This window comes from Colletotrichum lupini, chromosome 1, assembly GCF_023278565.1.
Source record: "Colletotrichum lupini chromosome 1, complete sequence".
In the NCBI taxonomy this organism is placed as follows: Eukaryota; Fungi; Ascomycota; class Sordariomycetes; order Glomerellales; family Glomerellaceae; genus Colletotrichum; species Colletotrichum lupini.
The window spans coordinates 1,860,237-1,880,178 of NC_064672.1; the positions used below are offsets into that span (position 1 = coordinate 1,860,237).

Genomic DNA, 19,942 nt, shown 5'->3' on the forward strand with positions numbered 1-19,942 from the left:
TCAGAGGAGAGCGGATGGGGCTGAAGAGACGAAAGATGAAGCCAGGGCGGATGTCGTGTCCATCTTTATACTGGATTTCCAAGATATCGACGGAGGCTGAGATGAATGGAGTTGCTGTCGATTCCATCTTTGATATTGCGCATATCGGTGTAGTATCTTGCGTGATGTCCCGCCAAGCCCTACGGTCTCCAGCTTGGAGCTGTCAAGCTTCCTAAACTGGTCCTAGAGCGAGAGATGCCAGGTACTGGAGCAAGGAAAGTTGTGGGTTCCCCGACTCCATGGGAGCACGCGAGAACGAACATGCTTGTTTAGGAGCTATTACCTTCCAGAAAGCTAAAGCTGACCTACTTCTTTACCCGCTGTTTTCAAGCGCGCCGAGCTTTTTGGCTCGACTTCCTTGTCTCAGGCCTCCTCCCCGGTTGATATCTGGGAGTTGGATCTTTTGTCATGTTGTCTATGTGGTTCTGGCGCGGGTTCAAGCTCCGACTACGGCAGCATAGTCAAGCGAGAAAGGGGTCCCGAACTTTACGCCGATGGATCGAACTTCAAAGAATATCAAATCTGATTATCTAAGGTAAATGAGAGGACCGACCACCACTAGCCCCGCGGAGGCAGAATTGTGGTTGGCTGGAGGGATGAATTGACTCGAGCTGACTTACCATTGAATGAGACATTGGAAAAGGTTTCCGGCTCTTGATTTGCTTGGGAGTTGTTTACCAAGACCGTCGGAGGTTACCTTAGTAGAGGAGCCATATTAGTTCAACTTATGCTTAATGTGGAAGGTCGCGTGTTGACATTGGTTGGGCCACCCGATGTAGGGATTACGAACTGACCAGGACTTAATTAAAAAGCTACGCAAACTCCACACGCGCCCTAACCTCTTCCCGCCTGCCACATCCGTCCTGATTTCCGACCATAGAGGGGGTCTTGCAATAGACTATCTGGAGGCGGGAGATCCCCATATGGCCCAGTTGCCGGCCAAAGAGCACTGGCATCGCGGTCTAAATTAGAAAGCTGCCCCGATGCGGTCTTTGATCAGCGAGGTTCAGGTACAGGACCATGCGTGATGGTGGGTGAATGGTCTGGGGCAGAATATGCGGGTAAGCGCTGTTGCATTCGAGGGGGACATGGACTCTGGCGCAACTCTGCAGCTGCGGCCTTCTGTGTTGAGTGAAGACACCAAGAAATGACATATTGCCTTTTCCCACAACCTCGTATTCCTATCGATCGTGTGGGTTCGCATTCTGGATTCGACGTCGGAAGATGGAAACCGACATGCAAACACCTAGGTTGGTGAGTAACCTTGAGGCGAGTAAGACGATGCGTTCATCCCATGTCTGCGTTGGCAGCCAGCTTCCTGAAATGATCATCAAGCCTGTTGATGAAGGTGTCTTCCCATTTGGAAATTGGCGCGTGCGAAGGCGGTGCTTTTCCGTGCTGGCTTGTGGGGAAATGCGCTCGGATTTCTCATTCAGGCTGTTCAATACGTGCGGCAATAACAGTGGCCATGCCAGCTTTACTAAGTCTATATATAAACTAATAATAACCCCCCCTAGTTAAGGTAAGAGTCCCGTATATAATAATAAGTACTTAGATATTAATAAATCCTAGCTAAATTTAACTAATCGGACTTCGTTTTTTTTTTTTTTAGAATACTCGGGTTAGAAATATTTTAAAAATAAATTATAGCTAATTAGAGTATTATTACCTAATTAAGGTCCGCTCTATAAAACATAATTTTAATTTATATTTTTTTTTACCCTAACTAAGTTATGTCCCTTTTTTTAATTTCTATTCTTTATTATAACTTTTATTAAAAGGTTTTATTATAAAACTTATTATCGTACTTAAAATTTATTAATAATTAATTAAAAATATTTCTAAATTAATTTTATAATACTTTTTTATTATTATAAAAATAATAGTTTTAAGTTTTATATTAATAATAAAAAGGGCTAGCCTAAGAATCTCCCTATATTTAAAACCGATAATATAAGTTTTATCCTTATTATTATAATTAAATACGCAATTTATTTACTTATTTTTATAATAATAAAGTTAAGTAATCTTATTACTAAAAGAACTTTATTACTATTACTTAGAGGTTAATAACTATTATTAGTCGTTTCTTAATATATTTAAAAAGTATTTTAAAAAAGGTTATCGTATTAACTCCGCAATTTTTTATAAAAGATCCCTCTCTTTTATTATTAACCTCGAGGTTATTTATAAATTACTTCTTATTTTATATTAATATTTTTAACCTTATTAATAATTTTTTATAAAATATTATACTAAAATAATATTATTTATAAAGGGCTGGAATACGCCCCTAAATACTTTTTAAAAGCCTAAGGCTATTATAAATAATAAAGCGTTATTTACTATCCTTTCTAAATAAAATAGTACTATAAATAAAAATATTTTTAAAATATTTCTAGTTTATAAAACTAATTATTTTTAATAAGACGTTATTATAATAAAAATAAATATTAAGCTCGGCCTTAAAGAGAGCTATAAAGTTTATAAATTATAAAACGCTATTAATTATAATAAATATAACTTATTCTTTAATTAACGCTCTTCTTAACTAGATTTTATAACCTACCCTCTTTTTAATATATTTATTTTTTTTATTTTTACTTTTACTAGCTACTTAGGCAATTCTCGATATTAGCTATATAGTATTAATATATAATATTAATAGATACTCCTACTATCTCGTTAGACTATTCTTTTTAGATTTTTCAACTTTTTAACTTTCCCTTTTATAAAGTTTATAACTATAGATTATTAATAGTAATATTAAGTACCCGATATTACTACTTTATAAGCCGCTTACTTAGCTAAGTTTATTACCCTCTAAATAATAGTAGCTTATAATAATATAGTATTAGAGATACCCTTATTACCGTCGTTAAGAATAATACTAACCTTACTAATATACGCTTTTAACTTTAACTCGTATATATATATATATATTTATTACCTCGTTTCCTTTATTAAAATTAAAAAATACTTCCCTTACTATTTATTACTATCGCCCTATTACTATTACCCTATTACTATTACCCTATTACTATTACCCTATTACTATTACCCTATTACTATTGCTATTACTATTACTATTAAATTATTTATTTTAAATATATATTATTGAAATACTGAGACGCGTAGTTATTATTAACCCCTAGGGCTTTTTTAATAACTAAAAGTTCGATCCTATAAGTATTATATACCCCCTGACGGAGCAATCTGCCGGGGCCGTACTATATATTACGTATTAAGGAAAACTAGGTATATTACGCTCTATACCTAATTACTAATTAAAATTAACCGACTTAACCGTTATCTTTTTTTATTAATAGCTCCCGACCTTCCCCCGTAGTCCTCTAAGTTCTAATTATTTAGAAAGCGAGCTATACTTACTTTAATATATATAAAACCTCTTAGTACTAGCCTACGTAAGTAGTTAAATCCCGTATTATATACTCCTTTTTATTAAGGGTTAGGGGGCCCCTTATATATTCTTTTATATTTATAATATAGCTTATATTAAAGGGATTTCTAGCTTTATAAAGTATAATTTCTAAGTTAGTATTAATATATTAAATTTTAATATTTATATTAGCCTAGCTATTTATAACGTTCGTACTATTACTTAGCTAAATTCCGTACTATCAAAAAGTATTTTACTAATCCTTAAGTATATTTATATTAGTTATAATAATTATAGTATTGAGTTAGCTAAAGAGGGCGCCTAGCCCGAGAGGGGTAAACTTATTAATAAGTATTTTTAGGTTCTTATTAAAGTAGTATTTTAACTAGCTAACTTCTTAACTAGTTATCTAACTAACTATTTAGGTAGTAGTTTATATATTAATAAGTTTATTTAGTAAATTTATTTAGTAAATTTATTTAGTTTAAATAGAGCTTTAAGTAATATTAAAAGTAATAAGGATAGAAAGAATTTTTACGAGCTTTAAAGAGTAGTAAATATTAACTATTTAGCCCTTTTTTTAGAAACCTCTACGTTATTATTAAAATTTAAAACCTTTATAGTTAAAGGCTGCCTCTAATTATTATAGCTAATTATTATAGCTAACTATTACGGCCGACCTTTATTATTAATCTTTTTAGCTAGTGCCGCTATAAGGTAGCTTACTTATCCCGAATTATATAGCGGTTTTTATATTAAAATTATTATATTACGTTAAGCGCGTACTTAGGGCATATTACGTATATTATATAGTTAAAAAGTATACCGTATTATATAATTTCCCTTAAAAACGTAATCCCGTTAAGGTTGATCTTTTGCGCTTATAAAGCCGGAAAAAAACCACTATATAAGTATTATACTAAAGGACCCCGAACTATAGTATAGCTATCTTAAGGAATACGGATTAAATATTATTAATTTAAAAATTAAAAAGATATATATTAATATAGCTATTATTTTAATAAGTACTTAGCTTATATAATATAATAACCTCGAAATACCTAACTAATTTTAGAATATTATTAATATTTTAAAACCGTAGCGTAAGAGTAGGTTAAAAAAGACTAAAAAGGATATTCTAAAGTTATTAAATAAGGCGGAAAGTAGGGGGCAGTTTTTAGCTATTTAGAGGTTAATTAATATATTATAGTAGGATCGTTAGTATTTAGTAATAACTACGGCCGGCTATTATTAATTATAAAGTTTATTATATAATAAAAATACTTAATATTAACCTTAATAAACTAGCTTACTCGTAAAAGTAAAAATGGCCCCTGATGAGGCAGACCGGACCCTAAAGGGCTTTTTAATATATATAAGCCGACTTACTTAGTATTTTATAAATACTATTACTCTAACTTTAAACTAAATAAAGATATTTTTAATAAATTACTTTATTAATACTTATATATCGTTATATTTAATATTAATTATTTTTAAAAAGTTTTTAAAACCCCTAAGTAAATAGGCTAAAATAATAAGGCTATTAAAAATAAGCCGATCTAACCTAACCCCGCTAATAATTCTAATAATAATAAAACGGATTTTTAAATAAACCCCGCTATTTCTACTTAAATCTTTATTAAAGATATAAATAAATGAAAAGTATAATTAAGAGTTAAGAGATAATAAAGAATAATTAATTTAAAGAAGTTTATAAATAAAGAGTTTATTAAAATAGAAGTGTTTTATTTACTTTTTAAAAGTAATACTATATAAATTAAAAATACTATAATATTATAAATAAATATTTATAATAAATATATAAATAGAGGTTAAGGCTATAAATACTAAGTAAATAATATATTAATTATAAAAACTTCCTAAAGATTTCTTAAAAATCTCTTAAAAATGTCTTAAAAGTTTCCTAAATATTTCCTAAATATTTCCTTAATATGTTTTAAATATTTCCTTAATATATCTTAATATCTTTTTAAATATTTCTATCTTTTTAATTTTTATAATATTTATAAATATAAATTAATTAATAAATAATAAAATAATAAACTATTAACTTATTTTAATAAATTATAGGCTTATTATATAATTATATATTTAATATAATTTACTATTAATAATTATAATATTAATATTATATAATAATATAGGGAATTAATATACCGGCGTCGTAAATTAATATACTAGCGTCGCTCTTATATTAGTATTACTATTCTACTTTTTAATTAGTTTAAAAAAGAATTGTTAGTATAGTTAGATTTTACTAAATATTTATAAAGTATCCTAAGCTTTTATTTTTTTATTCCCTTTATACTTAGGTTATATTATTAAGCCTTAAAATCTAACTTATAATATCTATTTATAATAGGTTTTATAATTAAAATTAAAGACGTTTTTTAAGGTTAATTTTGAAATAATACCTCTATTAAGAGACTTCTCCTTCTATAAAAATAACTATTAATTAATTACGGCTTATTATTATTATTTAGCTAATTATTATTATTATTATTTTTAAAAAGTAACTACCCTAGTATTAACTAATTTTATAAAATTAGTAATTTTAAAAAGTAGCGCGACTTTATTATTAAGTTTTTAGTTAATATATTATAAAATACGCGACTTCTTATAAATAATTACTTTAATATAGAGCTTATATTATATTTTATTTATTATCTTTTTAAAAAAATAATTAAAACTTAGCGGACTACCCTTTTATAACTTTTTTTAAAATATAACCCCTCTCCCCTTAGTAAATAGTCTTAGTAACCTTTTTATTTTATAATAAAATAGTTTAATAATACTTTTTAGTTTATTAAATAGGTTATTAAGACTAATTAATAATTAATAATAATATTATTTTAATAATAAGAATATATCCGTTAATAATAATAAATATAGGGTCCCTAAGTTAACTTATTACTCTATTTATTTTTATAACTATTTTTTATTTAAAATAAAGCGTTTTTTTAAACTATAACCTTTTATTATATTTTGAATAACCGATCCTCCTCTTTTTTTATAATTAGAATTTTAAACTTATTAATTCTTAGCGATTTCGAATAAAATTATAATACCTTTTTTAACCGAGTTAATAACTTTATAAAAGTTAATAGATTTAGTATTATAAAATAAAATAAGTATAAAGCTTAAGGCCGAATTATTTAATATACTTTTTAATATAATCGTTTTAATAAACTTAAGCTTATATAAAGCACTAGTACTTAATAATATAAGTTTTATAAATATAATTATAAATAATAAGTTATTACCGAGGCTTAAAAAGAGGATAAGTAGTTATTATATTATTATTTAAACCCTTAGTATAATTAATATAATTATAGCCCTAGTTTTAAAACCTCTATATACCCTTTATATTATAAGCTTATTAAAGTAATTAAGGATATTATTAAAACTATAAACTAACGAGTTAGGATTTAGGCTCGTAATATACGTATTATTATTTAAAAATAGTTCTTAAAATCCTTATTTATTTAGTAAAATATTTATAATACTAGGGCTTATATAAACTAAGAGAAACTAGCTAAATACTTATTAATTATAGCGTTAATTAAGCTATTTAATAAATAAAATATCCTATACGTAATAAAATAGGTAAACGACGAGCTAAACTATTTTATTAGCCTTATTTAGACTTCTTTTTATTATTTTTAAATATAAAAGCGATTCCCTAAAGTAATTAGCTTTAGTAATACTTATAATACTAATTATTTTAAGCTGTTTTTTTTTTAAGTTACTAAGTAAACCTATTTTAGATCTATTTATAATACTACGTTCGGCCTTATTAATAATAAAAAAACTAAGAGGTTTTTAGTTTCTCTTAATAAATATTTACTAACTTATAAACTAATACTTAGTCCGTTACTTTATTATTATTATTATAAACTATAATAAATAAATAAAGGCTATATTAAACGAGTAGTTCCTAGACGTTTAGTAATAACTTTATATTTATTATATTAACTTTAATATTATACTTAGGGCTAAGTAAAAATAAGTTAAGGACTATAATTATAATAATAATAATAATAAGTTTAATAATAAGAGATATTAGTTATTAATATAAATAATAACTAAACTAAGTAATAAAAATAAGGCTTATATTAATATATTTATTAATAAGCCCCCTTTTTATATATATTATAGGGTCTTTATAATATAAAAGCTTATTATTTTTATTAAAACTAAGTATATTTTTAAAAAAGCCTAGACTAAGCTCTATAAAGAGTTTAATAACTAATACTTAATTTATTAGTACTTTTATATAATATACTTATTTTTAAAAGTATACTAGGCCCGTTATTTTATTTAAAAATACTAGAACTTTAATCCTTATATTACTTTTAATATTAAGTTAAGTAATAATAATATTAAGGGTTATTTTTGAAATAGTCTTAGTTACTTATATCGGCTTATTAATATTATATAAGATATAATTAGTAATTAAGAGCTATATTTTTACTAAGTTTATATAAAGGACGAAGTATTCATAAACTAAGAGTATATAAATACTCGCTTTAAATACTTAGGTAAATTTTAAATAATACTTTTTTTAAAATATCTTACTTTAATTAAGGTATAAAGCCGGCTTATAAAAAATATAATACTATTTAATAAAAGGCTATTTTTAAACCTCCTCGGATTTTATAATTTAAATTATACTATTTTAATTAAGCTAAGTATTTTATATTATTATAAAATCTATTTTAAAATATTAAATTTAGTTATTTTTAATAAGTAAAAAGTATACTTTTAGTAACGTTTTTAAAAAACGTTTTTTTTAGATTTATATTACTAAATCCTTAACCTAAAATTATCATATTTTTTATAATAAGCTAAAAGATATAGTATAGCTTATTTTATTATAACTAGTTTTATTTCAAAAAAGCTAATTAGCTAATTAAGCCCGTATTATTTATAATAATTAAAATATAAATAATAAAAAGCGAGGCCGCTTATTTAAGAATAAAAATAAGTTAACGTTAGCTAAGCTTATAAAAGAAATAAATTAGCTAAGTTAAAGCTAAATATTAAGCTTAATTTAGTAATAAATAAAGAGCTAGTTTAGCGTTCTTAATAAAAAGAGGATAATAAGGAATTATATAAATAAATAACTAATATAGCTTAGTATTTAATGGAAATAGAGCTAATAGAAAGTAGTTTATAATAATAATAAATTATTATAATTATATTAAAAAAGGTATTTAAATAAACGTCGCTATAATTTACTTTTTATATATTTTAAATATATAATAAAAAAAAGCCTTACTTATTTAAGATTTATAAAAGCTTATATCCCTTTGGGGTCTGGTCCGCTTTATTAGGGGCCATCTTTGCCTTTATAGGTAAGCTAGTTTATTAGGGTTAATATTAAGTGTTTTTATTACGTATTTTAATAAACTTTATAACTAACTATAGCCGGCCGTAGCCGTTACTAACTATTAATATTAACTAAACTTAAGATATTAATAACCCCGCTGCCGTAGTATATTAATCGCCTTTTTAATAGCTAAATACTACCCCTTACTTTCTCTTTTTATCTTATTTAATAATAACCTCTCCCTATTAATATTTCTATTTAATACGCTCGCCTACGCTCTTTTTAAACTTTTAATTATATTATTAAGTCTAGGCTTATTTATACTACTCTATTATATTAAAAGGGCGCTAATAAGGGTAATAATTATTATAATATATCTATCCGTCTTTTATAAGTCGATATTACTAATATAATATTTATTAAAGCGGTCTTTTTATAGCTCGGGGTCGTTTAGTATAATACTTATAGGATCGAACTTCTAGTTATTAAAGAAGCCCTAAGGGTTAACGAGTTATTAATAGCGTCTCGGTATTTTAATAAAGTATACTTAAGGTAAATAGTTAAATAGTAATAGTAATAGTAATAGTAACGGTAAGAGAAGCGTCTTTAACTTTAATAAAGGAAACGAGGTAATAAATATATATATATATACGAGTTAAAATTAAAAGTATTAAGGTAAATATCGTAAGGTCGGTATTATTCTTAACGGCGGCGACGAGGGTATATCTAATACTATACTATTATAAGCTACTATTACTTAGAAAGGTAGTTAACTTAGCTAGGTGCGTAGTAAGTTTATAAAGTAGTAGCGTTAAGCGCCTATTACCGTTTATAATCCGTAGTTATAAACTTTATAAGAGGGAAAGTTAAAAAGTTAGAAAATCTAAAAAAATAGTCTAGCGAGATAGTATAAGTATCTACTAATACTATATATTAATACTATATAACTAATATTAAGAATTGCCCGAGTAGCTAGTAAAGGCAGAATATTAAAATAAATAAAAGCTTATATTACTAACTAATTTAAAATTTATAAATTTGAAATAAATAATATAATAGTTCTAAATAAGTACGCAACTTATAATAGTATTTTTATTTTTAAAAATCTTAAACTAGAGCTTAAGTTAAAAAGGATAATAAGAATAGCTATATTAATATAGTTATCTTTATTATTTTTATAAAAAGGTATTATTTTTTTAAATTAATTAAAAAATAAAATAGTAACGTTAGTATAAGAGCGACGCTAGTATATTAATTTCTAATACCGGTATATTAATTCTTAATAAAAAGTAATAAATATTAATATTAAGAACTAGCTAAATTCTATTAAGATTTTCTATAACGTTATAATATATATAAAAATAAAACTAATATTAATAAGAGTCCGAGGGAGTAATAAGTTAATTAATATACTAACTTAATTATAAAAGCTATATATATAACTCTAATTTATATTTTTTAAATACTATTATTAATAAAGAAAGCTAAAAAGAATTAGAATAATAAAAGTTAAAATCGGGAGATTATTAAAAAGAAATAGAATAAGAAATAAATAAAAAGAATAAAAAAATAAAAAAGGTAATTATAAAAGAAAAGAGTAAGTAAAGGGCTTAATATAATTAATTATATATTATTAAAGTTTAGAACCTCTATAGTTAAAAAAGGCCGCTTTTAACTATTATAGCCGATTATTATAGCTAACTTTTATTATTAACCTTTTTAACTAGCGCTACTACGTAAAAAGTAGCTTATTTATTCCGAATTAGATAGCGGTTTTTATATTAAAATTATTATATTACGTTAAGTACGTACTTAGGATATATTACGTATATTATATAATTAAAAAAATATATTATATTATATAATTTCTTTTAAAAGCGTAATCCCGTTAAGGTCGATCTTTTATACTTATAAAGCTAAAAAAGAACTACTATATAATTAACTATATATAGCAATTAGGATTAATTTAAAATAATTTCTTTTTATAAAAGATTAAAAAAAAAAGATTTAGGGATAATTAGAATAGGGTAAAGTAATTAGTCTTAGTAATCTTTTTTAAAACTAATTAAGTATAAAGATTTATAAAAAAGCTAATTAAAATAAAATATAGAAAAAGGGCCCTAATTAAAAATAAGAGCTTAGTAGTGCGGATTTTTACTTTAATTATATATATACTTTTTAAAATCGAACTAAAGCTTTTTTAATAATTTATTTTTAAACGTAATAATATAAAACGATTAAGAAGTTTACCTTTTTAATTTAGTTAATACTATCTTTTTTCCCTTAGTTATAGCTCCGTTAATTAAAATCGTATTAACCTAATTAAAGGAGGTATTTTATATTACTTTTATAAGTATTAGTAGGTTTTTTAAAGTATTATACTACGAGAGTCCTTTATATCCTATACGTTTTTATTATATATCTTTAAAAGCTATATATCCGTATTAATTCGTTATACGTCCCTATTAATTCCTATTATACATATAAAAAAGTATATAAAGGGTCCCCTAATTTTTAATAAAAAGAAGTATATAATATATAATTTAGCTACTTATATAAGCTAATATTAAAAGGTTTTATATATATTAAAATAAGTATAACTCGCTTTTTAAATAGGTAATAATAAGTTAGGAGTTATTTTAATTAATAATTAAGTATAAAGCGTAATATATTTAGCTTTTTTTAATACGTAATGTATAATATAGCCCTAACGGATTATTTTATTAAAAAGATAATTTCTCTTATTATTAATATTTGAAAAGACCTATAAAGTATTCTTATTTATAATTTAATAAAATATTATAAATATTAATTTATACTTTATATTAATATTATAAAAGAAATATTTAAAATTACTTAAATAAGAATAAAGTTAAAAAAGAAATAAATATAAAAATATTTTAAGAGCTTTTATTTTATTAGTTTATTTCCTATTCTTATTTTCGTTAATTAAGCGCTATTTTTATTTCTATTACCCTATTTAAACAATTTTATTTTATAATAAACTTATGCTTTTTATAAGTTTAGTTTATTAAAAACTTACGCTTTTTATGTTTTTATTTAAGTTTAAACTCCTATTCTTTTCGTTTTTTATTTTCTTAGATCTTATTAACCCTAACTTATTATTTTTTAAATATAAAATAATTTACGCTTATTTATATTTATAATTAGGTAGTTTATTTTCATAAATTATTATAAAGTACTAGGGAACTCGGGGGGTTTTAATTTTTATTTAATAAAAAAGGTATTTTAAAAAATAAAATACTTCTTTTATATTAAGACTAAGTATTGTTAAAATTATTATAATTATTAAAACTAAAATTACTAAAGTTCTTACTTTAAGAACTACTTTATTAATTAATAACTAAATCCTTATAAGTTCTTTATTAAATATAAAATAATTCTTCAGTATTAATTTATAAACTCTTAGCCCGATCTCTTACTTTTCTTTTTAATTTAATAGTTAATAAGTATTTATTAAAGCGCATTTTAAATATATTCTAACGTTATATTAAATATTAAAAACGGCTTATAATATTAATATTTTGATATAAAGTTATAATATACTTATAACGCGTTACGAAATCCCTTAATATTAAATTCTAATTTTAGTTATAAGTATTATTAAAGTTAGCTAATACTTATAATAGCTAATTATTAATACGTACTTATTAATTATAATAAGTAAAGGGAGATACTAACTAGTCTAAATATATAAAACTAAGTAAAAGATCTCGATTATATTTATATTATTAAGTATTAAAAGCTAGTTTTTTAAAAAAACCTTAGTTATTTTATTATAAAACCCGGTTATAATATATAGTTCTCGTTTATACTTTACCTAGTTAGTATATTATAAAAAGTGTTTTATAAAATAATAAGTTATTATTAATTAGGTAAGGTATTAACGAGAAACATTTTAAAAACATTTTAAAAACGTTTTCCCTTTTTAAAATATTTCTAAAATATTTCTACTATAAGCTATATATAATAAAATATAATACTGATAATAAATTATATTATATAGCTTATTATAATTAGGTACTATTTAATATTTTAAAAGAAATATTAATATATTATAAATAGAGTTTATATTACGAGAATAACTTTTATTTAAGAGTTCTTTAATACCTCTTTTAAAATATACGTAATATAAGTATATATAGTTTTAAACTTACGTAAGCTATATTTATTAAGAATTAAACCTTTTAATAAAGTATTTATCCAAGCCCTTAATTACTATATTTACTTAATTTAAAATAACTTTAAAAAGGCCGGTTTTATAAATATATTTTTATTAGACCTAAACTTAATACTTTCGCTCTAGGATATTAAATATAGTTTAAAATATATAGTAATATATATTTATAGTTTTAGTATTTATATAGACCTGTATAAAAAACAAAGTTTTATAAATAATATATTAATAATTTTAAAATAAAGGTTGAAAAACATTTCGGAAACATTTCTAATATTATAATATACCTTTTTCGCTATTTTAACTATACTAGCCCTAGATAATTTCTTATTAACCTATACCCTTTATATATTTATAGTTTATATTAACTATAAACGACTTTATATTATTAAACTTTTATTATTCTGCTTATTTTTAAAAAAAGTAAATAACTATATAGTTAGTATTAGATTAGTACGTATATTAAATATACTATATACTTATTATAATATTAAAATAGCTATTCTTTTATATCTATAAAAAAACTTATATATATTCGCTTATTTACTTCTCTTCGCTACTATAATATAAAAGCTAAGGTTTAACTTCCCTTAGGAAATAGAAAAATCTATTATTTATAAATAATATATTATAAAAAGTCTATTTTTATAAGGCTTTAATAAATATTTATAATTATTCGCCCCTTATTCTTAGCTAGAAATTCTTAGAGTTAAAGAGATTAAAAAAAGGTATTTAGACTCGTACTTAGTTTATTAATCCTTTAAAAACTTAAAAAATACTTTAAATAATAGCTTTTGAAGTTTTATTTAATAATAATAAAAGATAGTTATATTTATTATGAAACGTTAAGATAATAAATAATATTATCTTAATATCCTTTAAAATAAAGTATTAATATTTAATAAAATACTTTATTATTTTAAGTTTAAGTAGTAGTTTAAAATAAGTTTTATTTAGTTAGTAATAACTTAGCCTTATTCTTTAATAAAATATTTAATAAGCTTATTATAAATAGGACGTTTTCGACGATTTAATATAAATATATAGTATTCTTAACCCCTTTTCTTTATAAATTACGTATCCGTTTTATTCATAGCTACTTTAATATATTATATATAATATTTCTAATTTAATAAAATTAGATAAAAATAGTAATTTTTAAGTCTTTACGAAGGATACGAATTTTAGTATACTAAGATCTATTATTAAAGACTAATAAGCTCTTATTAAGTCTTTTATAAGTTATTTATATTATCTTATTAAGTAATTTTATATATATACTATATTATATCTTCCTTAGTTTAAAAAAGTATATTATATTCTATTCTTAATATATAACGCCTTTCTTAAATCTAGCGTATATAATATAAATAGTACTTTATTTAAAAAGAAAAAGATTAAAAATGTTCTTAAAAGGTTTTTAAAACGTTTTTAAAATATTCTTTAAATACCCGGACTTACTTAATAATCTTTTTTATAATATTAAATATTTTAACTCTATCTCGTAATATATTATACTTCTTAACGAGGTCCTTTAAAATAATTATATAATAAAAGTCGTTATAGGGTATATATAAATAAGCTTTATTACTTTAGTAAGTATAATAGTATTATATTATAAATATATTTCCTAAAATAATACTAGTTATTAAAAAACTAATAATACCTCGTCGGGTATTATATTAAATCTATTATTCTTTAATAATTCCTAATATTAAGAAATAGAAAGTTAAATATACTATATCCTATAGCTACTCGACTTTTCCTATAAATAAGGCTTTAGTTAAGATAATAAGCGTAACTTTATTATTAATAGTTAAAGGAAACTTAAGTATACTAGCCGCATATTAAAGCTATTATATTATAATAATACCTCGGTTATTTTAAGCTTTAGTATAAATATTTAAGCTATTAGAAATAATAATATAATTATCGGAATTATTATTTATAACCTAAGTATTATATTAATATTTAGTATAGAGGTTTAATTTATATAATACTTACTTATTTAATTAACCTTTTATAAATAAGAGCTTAATATTTATAAAGATTAGGATATAAAGTAAATATACTATTATAATCTAAATGTTTTTAGATACTTTATAATAAATTAAATTCGCTTTACTAAAATAAAAATATTGAGATAATATTATTATTATATACGATAAATAAATCTTACGAGAATAGTTTTATAGAGTTAGTTATAATAAGTAAATTTTAATATAATTAAGAAGAGATATAATTAAAAAATATTTCTAAAATAATTTAATAAAGCGTAAAATAGCATATTCCCTTATTATATAAAACTTATAATATTTAAATTAGTAGTAAAGTAATTATATAATAAAATATCTCTAGCCCTTAATTATTACAGTAGTAGGTACTAGGGCCCTATAGGCCCTATAGCTTAGCCTTAAGCTACGAGGCTAAGCTCTTAATAATTACGTAACGAGCTAGACCGCTAGGCCTAAAGGGCTAGCCCGCTAGCTTTTACTTATTATTCTATTTTTTTTAATATTAAGTCTTTAGTTAATTAAGTTGATATAATAGCGTTTTAACTTACCTCAAAATCCTTTTTATAATACTACTTAATATTACTTAATTAACTATTCTTTAAAAATAGAACGATAATATTTTAATTAATTAATTACTAACTACCCTTATTAAAAAAGTATATAAGAGAGCTAAGTAATAGCTAACCGAATTAATTATATATAAGTAGCGTAATTAATACTTCTTAAATATATACTCCTTTTATTAAATATAATAATTAGAGGATATAGCTAAAAAGGCTAGGTCTCTTTTTATATTAATAACTTTTAATAGAGTTACTACTTTTATAAGTCCTAATAAAGTATTATAAGCCTTAATAAAAGCGCTAAGTTCTTAGTTATTAACTTAAAAGTTGCGCTATTTAACTAGCTAATAGAGCGCTTCTTACCCTCTACTACTTAGGCCGATTACTTAATATACTTTAATAACGTAGCTAACTAGCTTACTTTGCCTATTTATATTTACAATAATATCCTTTTTAAAAAAAATACCAAGTAATATATTAACCTCGACCTTATTTAAAAATTATATTTTAAAAATAATAAAAAGACCTTATTTAAGTAAATTAAATAGTAATTAAAAATATATATTACTTAGTACTAATTAGAGTAGGTCTTAGCTTTTATTATTAACTAACTAAGCAATAGTACTAAGTACTTATATATAATAATATATAAAAACCTCGACCTTATGTATATTATTATTATAAAGCTCCGTATTATAAAAAAAGCCCTTACCTAAGCTTATATTAATAATATAATTATAACTAAAAAGCTAAAGTAATTAGAAAACGGCTCTTAGGCTAGCTCTATTTAGGATATTATTATCCTTAGTACGCTAGAGTAATAGCTAGTATATTAAAATAGGGTAGGGCGATTAGTCTTAGTAGTCCTTTTTAAAACTAATTAAGTTTAGGGATTTATAAAAGAGCTAATTAAAATAAAATATATAAAAAAGGGCCCCGATTAGAAATTAAAGCTTAGTAACGCGGATTTTTATTTTAATTATATATATACTTTTTAAAATCGAACTAGAGCTTTTTTAATAATTTATTTTTATACGTAATAATATAAAGTAATTAGGAAATCTACTTTTCTAATCCGGTTAATATTATTCTCTTTCTTTTAGTTATAGCTCCGTTAATTAAAACTATATTAACCCGATTAAAAGAGGTATTTTATATTATTTTTATAAATATTAATAACTTTTTTAAAATACCGTACTATAAGAGTCCCTTATACTCTATACGTTTTTAATAATCTCCCTTTTTAAAAATCCCTTTTTTATTAAATAAGAGAATAAGTAAAAAAAAGCCTAACTTAATTAGAAATATTTTAAATAATTAATTAGAGAAAACGGCGTAATAATTAAAACGAATATAAGTAATAGGACTCTAATTTAAAAAAAAGTAACTAAATAATTAAAATACGAAAATAAAAATATATAAAAAAGGGCTTCTTATTTAATAAAATAGGGGATATAATAAACCCTAAGAAGCGAATAAAAGAAAAAGAAAAAACGCGGATACTTAGGACCGGATTAGGCCTAAGTATAAAACGCTATAATAATATAATAAAACGAATAGCGAGTTAAAATTAGAATTAATAAAATACTTTAATAAATATAGTTAGTTATTTAACTAAACTACTCCTTGCTAATTAATATAACCCAGAGATTTAATAATAAACCTATTTAGAAATATAAATACGTCGGGCTAAAGGCGCTTATAAAACTAGCTTTTAATTAGACTTATTAATAATTTTAATTAATATTACTATAGGCCTAATACGACGTTCAATTAAAACTTTAGTTATATACGTAATAAAAACTAGGAAAAACGGCCTAAATTATATTAATTAGGATAATAATTACGCTCTAACTATTAAAACGGCTCTTCTCTCTTTTTAAACTCTATTTAAAATAAATAAACTAATATAATATTATTCAAATTATAAATAGAATTAATAAACTATACTTTTAATAACCTTAGACTATAAATATAAATAACTAATACGTTATTTTTATTATTATTAGCGCCCTTTAGGACGTTTAATTATATAAACCTAACCCTTTTACTTCGGATAGACTATTTACTAAACTAGCTTTTATAATTTATTAAAACCTATAAGCCGTAGAGTTATTTAACAATAAAAAGGTTACTCCTTTTAATAAATTTACTTACTCATTTAATTAAAAAAAGCTAGTTACGGCTTAGGTTAAAATAGATATTTTAATTAATACTTTTTTAAATATTATTATTATTTAGATTTAAATTACTACGCTTTAAACTAAGGTTTTTATAATTCTTTAGCTTAATTTAATAAAGAATATAGGTTTTTATAAAATACCGTTCCTTAATTAAAGAGGGACTATAGTTTTTAAAAGTAATAATATTGTAAACTTTTTAAAAAGCTTTAAGGATTAGTACGAGATTAGTAGGGTCCCGGATTAATTTAGGGATAAGCTTATTACGTATATTATAAAAAAAGATTATTAAACTCCGGTTAAAAACGTAATTAAAGGACTACCCTAGGCCTAAGCTAAGGATTTCTTTTTATAAGAGTATAAAAAATAGAATATTAACTACTTTTTAAATAAGGAAAAATAAATTAAAAAAGTTACTAAGGGGCTACTTATTTTATTTTCTAATTTAAACTCTATTTAAGTACTATTTATTAAGATTAATAACGTAATTACCCTTATTAAATAATAAGACCTCTATATTATAATTAATAAGAGCTTAATTAAGGCCGTATATAAGCAATTCTATATTAATATTATAAAAAGAGTAGTAAAGGAAGTTAGGGTTATTTTAAATAGCTTTATTAAGTTAATAAAGTATATAAAGTTTAAAATAAGACTTTTTAATACGATTATATATAAAAAAGAATATAGCCTACTTTTTATAAATAATTAGAGTTAATTTAAACCCTTATTACGACCCCTTACTCTTTAAGTACGTAATAATACTTAGTATTAGTATCCGAACTATTAGTAATATTACTAACTAATAATAAAAGTCTAGGTTACCTAGGTAGTTATTAATAATATTACTAATTCTAACCTAGTTAATAAAATAAGTAAGCTAAAGATTTATTAAAATAGCGTTTATTTTTAAAGCCCTACTTATATATTTAATATAAGTACTACGTATTTTAATTAGCTCCTAATTATAAAACCTAGGGATTATTATTAATATTATTAAAGTTAATACTACTAAATTATTAGGGATTACGATTAACATATTCTTAATAAGGATATCTATTTTATTATTTTAGCTTAGGGAGCTTAGTATTACGGAAAGCGTAATAAGTATAAGCTTATAAATAATATCCCTTTTATTATAATTAAAAACGGAAGAAAATACGTAATTATTAATTACGTTACCCTCCTTTTTTATATAACGAATATATTAACTAAAAAAGATATTAAGCTTTGAGCTAAGTAAATTCTAAATTACTAGATCGGACTATTTTAGTAAACTATACTTATACTCCTTTTTATTAATTTCATAAGTATAGTTAAATATATTTATATAGTACGACTTAATTTAGGCTATTATAACTAAGCGGACGTTTATATTATTTATAAAAGAAGACCCCCTAAGAATTATACTTTAATAACTAAACTATATTTTAAAAAGACGTATAGTATTAATAACCTAAGCTAGCTTTTATAATCTAAAACAAAATAGTTTCCTTTTTTAATTAAAAAAAAGAAATTATAAAAATTAATAATAATAACGAAGTTCTTAAGATAATAAAAAACGTAATTCTTAAATTTACTTTTAGGCCCTAGCTTATTAAAATCCTAATTAATACTTATAATATTAGTACTTAAAGAACTTAAAAGCTTTTTTTTTTATAAAACTTAAAAAACGATAATTATAAATCAGCCCTATAACTTTAACCTTAGGGTCGAGGCTAAAAAGTTAATGAAAAAGAGGCTCGAGGCCCCGATTTCGCTTCTTATAAACCTCTTATAAAAAGTTATATTAAAATATACTATAGTAATAGTAATTTTAATATATAATTAAGAGTATTTTAATATTAATAAAATCCTATTAAAGGCTCCGAGATCCTTAGTTAACTTAATAAAGAATAGATAATAATAAAAAAATATTAAGGATTTCCTTAACGAATATAATAAGAACCTCCTCTTAAGGCCGAGTTATATAACTAAAATTAGTAAAGTTAGAGGTACTAATTTAACTTTTAAACTTCTAACTTTTATAATTTTAAACGCCTATTTAAGGTTAAAAGTCTAAATATTTAATATAAATTAGAATAATAAAGGTTTAATAATTATTATAATCCTAGATACTAAGGTATAAATTAATATCCTCTTAAAATAATACGTTAAAAAAGCTAGTATTTTTTATTATTACGAAAGGGAT

General features: G+C 22.7%; 2 protein-coding genes across 2 annotated transcripts; both read left to right on the forward strand.

Moving 5' to 3' along the window:
- Positions 1-14: 14 nt before the first annotated feature.
- On the forward strand, positions 15-565 carry CLUP02_00517 (uncharacterized protein; the record flags this gene model as incomplete). Its single annotated transcript, XM_049279565.1, has 3 exons — positions 15-116; positions 178-306; positions 371-565. The coding sequence occupies 3 exons, from the start codon at positions 15-17 to the stop codon at positions 563-565; spliced, it is 426 nt and encodes a 141-aa protein (XP_049135522.1).
- Positions 566-7,154: 6,589 nt separating this feature from the next.
- On the forward strand, positions 7,155-7,289 carry CLUP02_00518 (uncharacterized protein; the record flags this gene model as incomplete). The annotated part of the gene is made up of 2 exons (XM_049279566.1): positions 7,155-7,215; positions 7,246-7,289. Coding segments are annotated over 2 exons (105 nt in total), but the record flags the coding sequence as incomplete, so codon positions are not given.
- Positions 7,290-19,942: the final 12,653 nt, after the last annotated feature.